This window comes from Pygocentrus nattereri, chromosome 12, assembly GCF_015220715.1.
Source record: "Pygocentrus nattereri isolate fPygNat1 chromosome 12, fPygNat1.pri, whole genome shotgun sequence".
In the NCBI taxonomy this organism is placed as follows: domain Eukaryota; kingdom Metazoa; phylum Chordata; class Actinopteri; order Characiformes; family Serrasalmidae; genus Pygocentrus; species Pygocentrus nattereri.
The window spans coordinates 33,415,568-33,422,842 of NC_051222.1; the positions used below are offsets into that span (position 1 = coordinate 33,415,568).

At 47.1% G+C, this 7,275-nt stretch overlaps 1 protein-coding gene across 1 annotated transcript in view; it reads right to left on the bottom strand.

The window, feature by feature from the left end:
- LOC108442218 (complement C3-like) overlaps positions 1-6,834 on the bottom strand; it is a 72,416-nt gene extending 65,582 nt beyond the window's left edge. The window contains exons 1-2 of the mRNA XM_017722158.1: positions 6,733-6,834; positions 271-469 (exon numbers count right to left, since the gene is read on the bottom strand). Coding sequence (XP_017577647.1) covers positions 271-469; positions 6,733-6,806 — 273 coding nt within the window. The 5' untranslated portion in view covers positions 6,807-6,834. The remainder of the gene's footprint in view (positions 1-270; positions 470-6,732) is intronic.
- Positions 6,835-7,275: the final 441 nt, after the last annotated feature.

Genomic DNA, 7,275 nt, shown 5'->3' on the forward strand with positions numbered 1-7,275 from the left:
ATGGTAGGTCTGAAAGGTCAGTTGACAGCACTAAAGGCTCTAGTTCCTGAGTTAACCAATTAAAATGACAGGCTTATTACATACAGAGGCTTGTTTTTCAGTAACTACAGAGACTAGAGTGCAGCCTGGATGAGCTATTCATAGGTTATAGAAGAGTGTATTAAAACATGGCTCTGGCCATTAAAGGGGTTATACATTAAGGGGTTAACACTTTGAAACAGTTGCGTCTTATTCAATGATACTATAATAAAAGGAAAAATTAAGACTTACTTTTATATCAACAAGAGCTTGAAAGTTGTCTTTAGGCTTTAGCGTCACTGCCGTTGCGATAAGATCTCTGTCTTTTCGGGGATAGCTCATTACTTTGATATTTACATTTATGGGGTTTAGTTCTTTGCAGTCCTGAATCTCCACGAGCACCCGCTCTGGTTTGGCCACCCTCATTATCTGTGGGGCTGACAGAATATACCTATAAAAAGGAAATACAGAAAGTTATGTCTGGCATTTAGATTGAAAGGGCCATTTTGTACATTTTTCTTGCATACAATTTTTCCTGAGCTCCTTTTATCATATTTGTGGGTTTATGTACCATCCATCCATCCATCCATCCATTTTCTAAGCCGCTTCTCCCTCAGGGTCGTGGGGGGTGCTGGAGCCTATCCCAGCAGTCTTCGGGCAGAAGGCAGGATACACCCTGGACAGGTCGCCAGTCCATCGCAGGGCGGTTTATGTACCAATTCAGTCATAATTTATTTTCACATATCCATTTTCAAACCTCTCTTTATCCTTTGTATCTAAACAGGCTGTGTTTATATGGTGCCTCAAACAGTCCAGGCTGTTTTTATAGCTCTGTTTCCATATTTGGACTCTATATGGACTAAAACTAAAAATGTTTACATATTACATCACATTCCATGACATGGGCCCTTTAATGTTATGAAAGCAAGATTCATTCTGGATCCAGTATTGCCCAATGGACATCAAAGATCTGGTGGGCCACTTTGGTTTGATTGCTTCCAGCGGTATATGATGTTTTATTAAAACTACTTCACTTGATGCCGAAAATATTTGTCCAAATAAACAATAACACAACGTCACAGGATGTAACCTTTCAATTAGCATCCATCCATCCATCCATTATCTTCCGCTTGTCCGGGGTTCGGGTCGCGGGGGCAGCATCCTAAGCAATGAAGCCCAGACCTCCCTTTCCCCAGCCACTTCCACCAGCTCTCCAAGGGGGATTCCGAGGCGCTCCCAGGCCAGCTGGGCGATATAGTCGCGCCAGCGTGTCCTGGGTCTTCCCCGGGGTCTCCTCCCAGGTGGACTCGCCTGTGACACCTCCCGAGGGAGGCGTCCAGGAGGCATCCTAACCAGATGCCCGAACCACCTCAGCTGGCTCCTCTCGACGTGAAGAAGCAGCGGCTCTACTCCAAGTCCCTCCCGGATGACTGAACTTCTCACCCTATCTCTAAGGGAGAGTCCAGACACCCTGCGGAGGAAACTCATTTCGGCCGCTTGTATTCGCGATCTTATTCTTTCGGTCATTACCCAAAGCTCATGACCATAGGTGAGGGTGGGAACGTAGATCGACCGGTAAATCGAGAGCCTTGCCTTATGGCTCAGCTCTTTCTTTACCACAACAGACCGGTAAAGAGCCCGCATCACTGCTGACCCAGCACCAATCCGCCTGTCAATCTCCCGCTCCCTTGTACCATCACTCGTGAACAAGACCCCGAGATACTTGAACTCCTCCACTTGAGGCAAGAGCCTATCCCCGACCCAGAGAGGGCTCTCCACCCTTTTCCGCCTGAGAACCATGGTCTCGGATTTAGAGGTACTGATTCTCATCCCAGCCGCTTCACACTCGGCTGCAAACCGATCCAGCGAAAGCTGAAGTTCGCGGCCTGATGTCCCCAATAGGACCACATCATCTGCAAACAGCAGCGATGTGACCCTGAGGTCACCAAACCGGACACCCTCCATCCCTTGACTGCGCCTAGAAATTCTATCCATAAAAATTATGAATAGAATCGGTGACAAAGGGCAGCCCTGACGGAGTCCAACTCTCACTGGGAACGAGTCTGACTTACTGCCGGCTATGCGAACCAAACTCCAGCTTTGTTTGTACAGGGCCTGAATGGCTCGTAGCAAAGAGCCATGTACCCCGTACTCCCGAAGCACCTCCCACAGAATACCCCGGGGAACACAGTCGAATGCCTTCTCCAGATCCACAAAGCACATGTGGACTGGTTGGGCAAACTCCCATGAACCCTCCAGAATCCTGGAGAGGGTGAAGAGTTGGTCCAGTGTTCCACGACCAGGGTGGAACCCGCACTGTTCCTCCTGGATCCGAGGTTCGACTATAAGCCAGACTCTCTTCTCCAGTACCCCTGCATAGACCTTGCCAGGGAGGCTGAGGAGTGTGATTCCCCTGTAGTTGGAACACACCCTCCGGCCCCCTTTTTTAAAAAGAGGCACCACCACCCCAGTCTGCCAATCCAGTGGCACTGCCCCCGATGTCCACGCAATGTTGAAAAGGCGTGTCAGCCAAGACAGCCCCACAACATCCAGAGCCTTGAGGAACTCAGGGCGGATCTCATCCACCCCTGGAGCCTTGCCACCAAGGAGCTTCTTAACTACCTTAGCGACTTCAGCCTCAGTAATGGACAAGCCTATTCCCATGTCCCCAGACTCAGCCTCCTCACTGGAGAACGTGTCGGTGGGATTGAGAAGGTCCTCAAAGTATTCCTTCCACCGCCCAATGACGTCTTCAGTCAAAGTCAGCAGCACACCATCTCCACTATATACAGTGCTAGTGGCACACTGCTTTCCCCTTCTGAGTCGCCTGACGGTTTGCCAGAATCTTTTCGGAGCCGACTTAAAGTCAGTTTCCAAGGCCTCACCAAACTCCACCCATACACGGGTTTTTGCCTTGGCAACAACTGAAGCCGCAGATTGCTTGGCCTGTCGATACCTGCCAGCTGCCTCTGGTGTCCCACAGGCCAACCATGCCCGGTAGGACTCCTTCTACAGCTTGACGGCATCTCTCACCTGGGGTGTCCACCACCGGGTTCGAGGATTACCGCCCCGACAGGCACCAACTACCTTACGGCCACAGCTACAGTCAGCCGCTTCAGCAATGGAGGAACGGAACATGGCCCATTCTGAGTCAATGTCCCCCACCTCCCCCGATATCTGGTCAAAGTTCTGATGGAGGTGTGAGTTGAAGATCAATCTGACAGGTTCTTCTGCTAGACGTTCCCAGCAAACCCTCACTATGCGTTTGGGCTTGCCTGGTCTGACCGGCATCTTCCCCCACCACCTGATCCAACTCACCACCAGGTGGTGATCAGTTGACAGCTCAGCTCCTCTCTTTACCCGAGTGTCCAAAACACATGGCCGCAAGTCCGATGACACAACTACAAAGTCAATCATTGAACTGCGGCCTAGGGTGTCCTGGTGCCATGTGCACTTATGGACATCCTTGTGTTCAAACATGGTGTTCGTGATGGACAAACTGTGGTTTGCGCAGAAGTCCAAAAACTGAACACCACTCGGGTTCAGATCAGAGAGGCCATTCCTCCCAATCACACCCCTCCAGGTCTCACTGTCATTGCCCACGTGAGCGTTGAAGTCCCCCAGTAGGACAATAGAGTCTCCAGGAGGAGCACTTTCAAGCACCCTTCCCAAGGACTCTAAGAAGGCTGGGTACTCTGAACTGCTGTTCGGTGCATAAGCACAGACAACAGTCAGGACCCGTTCCCCAACCCGAAGGCGTAGGGAAGCTACCCTCTCGTCCACCGGAGAAAACCCCAACATACAGGCACCGAGTCGAGGGGCTATGAGAAAGCCCACACCTGCCCGCCGCCTCTCACCATGGGCAACTCCAGAAAAGAATAATGTCCAGCCCCTCTCAAGGAGATTGGACCCAGAGCCCAAGCTGTGTGTTGAGGTGAGCCCGACTATATCTAGCCGGTATCTCTCAACCTCGCGCACCAACTCAGGCTCCTTCCCCACCAGTGAGGTAACGTTCCAAGTTCTAAAAGCCAGTTTCAGCAACCGAGGATCAGAACGCCAAGGCCCACGCCTTCGGACACTGCCCAATCCACAACGCACCGAACCCCTACTACTGCCCCTCCCATTGGTGGTGGGTCGATGGGAGGGGGGACTCATGTAACTCCTTCGGACCATGAGTAAATGCCCGGCCACCAGACGCTCGCTGGCGAGCCCCTCCCCCAAGCCTGGCTCCAGGGTGGGGCCCCGGTAACCCTGTTCCGGGCAGGGTACACAAGTCCTGTTTTTGTGTCTTCATAGGGGTTATTATGGATCACACTTTGTCTGACCTGTCACCTAGGACCAGTTTGCCATGGGAGACCCTACCAGGAGACAACATAGCTCCTAAGATCATTCAAGCACGCAAACCCCTCCACCACGATAAGGTGGTGATCCAAGGAGAGGCCTTTCAATTAGCAATTAAATGAAAATGCTTACCTTCAAAAAACTCTAATATTTTTGGATTACTTTTGGATTTAATTAGAAGTGCTTAACACTGATGTATGTTAATGGGAAAGACAGCTAACTACACCATCGATGATGAAGACGTAGATGTCACGCATCCCTCTGGCTCAGAGGTTTCCATGGACTCCATCTCCCAGACTCCTATGAGAGATTACAGGACTCCTGACACTCCTGCTCACTCCAATCACAGATCTCTCTCCCCTGAATACTAATCTGTTGACCTCTCATTAGTTTTAGCATAAAGCCCAGGCTTTTCGGGCAGTTCGCTTTGCAGTTTTGCTTATTTCTTGAGCTACTGGGGGGGTGATGGAACCTATCGCAGTGGTCATCGGGCGGAAGGTAGGATACACCCTGGACAGGTCGCCAGTCCATCGCAGGACAGACAGACAGACAGACAGACACATTCACTCACACCTAGGGGCAGTTTAGCATGTCCAATTGGCCTGACTGCATGTCTTTGGACTGTGGGAGGAAACCGGAGAACCCGGAGGAAACCCACGCAGACACGGGGAGAACATGCAAACTCCACACAGAGAGGTCACCCGGCCAGGGAATCGAACCCAGGCCCTCCTCGCTGTGAGGCGACAGCGCTACCCACCACGCCACCATGCCGCCCTCACATTGTACATTGTACTTATTCCTGTCCAATCATAAGTAGCAGTAGCTCAATTAAATATGAATGTAGCCTAAGCTTTTGAAATCATTATCGGGGAAAAAAAAACAGGTTTGCATGGTCAATGTTGCAAGGAAATGTGTGTGTGTGTGTGTGTGTGTGTATGCAGCACAACTCCTAGCACGTCTTCATCATGTACAGGACAGAAGAGCACACGTTGTCTGAGGAGTGTATCAATAGAAATTTGCACCACTGTTCTTCACTAACTCATTTCAGCGTAACAGACTACTAAATGTACTAGATGTACTAAAGGCCTGTCAAAACCGAAGAAAATGAACATGCTTTTGCTTCTTGTCAAAAACGCTGTTATTTGATTTTTAAATTAAAGTTTGATACAGTCTTTAAAAGATGGTGCCTTAAGGGTTCTTTTGCAAAGAAAATGGGTCTATATAGAACCATGAACACTCGAAGATCCGAAGGGTTCTTTGCAAAAAGAATGACTGATGGGGAATGTGCATACATAGTTCTATATTGCACCTTTTTGAAAATGGTTCTATATAGCACCCAAAACGATTCTTCAGTGTCAAGCTTGAAGAAACCTTTTCAAAAAGATTCTATATAGAACCGTCTTTAGCACATTCATTCAATCCTTTCATGATACAAAGACCCTTTTAATCATGCAAAGGGTTCCTTGAATGTTCTTGGTCCTATATGGAACCATTTTCTGTACAAAAGAACCCTTAAAATAAAGTGTTTTCTTGTGTGTAGCACTTGAGTGTGGGTCTTCCTGTGGCTTTAAGAAACTACATATTTACAACCTTTTATCTCAAAAATGATATTTTTACAGGAGAAGGAAAAAACCTACTTTACTTTTAATGTAAGTCGATGGAAACAGAAATGTTTCCCAGTAATTTTGGACAATTTCTTTTGGTCTATTCATCATGAAATTTACACACAATATAAAGGGTGACAGGCATTTTCAAATTCTGTCAAAAACTGAAAAACTACTAAGAAGGAGATACGAGGTTTTCTTCCGACAACAACGACTTACCTAATAACAAAATGGCCAAAGTTTACCGTGGTGTGTTACTGTGAGCTACTAAGCAGTTATGTTGGGATATATTTAATTACTTTTTAACAACTTCGCTACAACCACCAAGTCATAAGCATTAAAAGCCACTTTCATATTATGCAAGGGAAAACATTGATGGATGGCTGCTCACAGCTTATCAGTTTATCATGAAAAGCCAAGGTTGATCCAGAACTTGGACTATACATTAAAATAAAATAGATCACAAGCAAATATAAGCATACAAAACAGTACCGGCACCTCAAAGGCACACATCCTTAACTGATGACGTACATCAACAGCGTAATAGTTTCCAAATTCCAGCAGAATCGGACAGTTGGAACACAATCGACAAACGACTTGAGGAATTCAGCGAAACTGAAATTGGCTTCTTATTTGAATTTCTCATTCCACTTTAAATGGTGCAGCCGATCCTTTCAGGCACCACTTAAGGTGAAACAGAAAAGACAAACATAAAGCTGGTTTATATTACATTTATAATACAGTAAGCGTAAATGTGTGATATACTCACAGTGGTTGACACAGTGTGAGCAGTGGTGAAGTCAGAAGAGCAGCAGTGATCCACAGCAGGTCCACCAGCCCCATCCTGCCGGTCTGATCCTGCCAGTGTCTGAATAAATGAAGCTGAATCACCACCACAGCTTTTATAAACACACACACACTTGCCCCTCACATACAGCTCAGCACAGTTCAATGCACTGTGGTTCACAGGACTGCATGCAAATACGTGCACAACAACGCCCCCTGGATTTCTCCACTCAGTGACAAAATACCCAACACACACACAGCTTTACTTATTTACATTCAAATATTATCTTAACAGTTTTATAAAATTATGTGCTTCAAATCTTCAATCATAGATAGATAGATAGATAGATAGATAGATAGATAGATAGATACAGTGGGTTGCAAAAGTATTCAGCCCCCTTGAACTTTTCAACCTTTTGCCACATTTCAGGCTTCAAACATAAAGATATGAAATTGACATTTTTTGTGAAGAGTCAACAACAAGTGGGACACAATCGTGAAGTGGAACGAAATTTGTTGGATATTT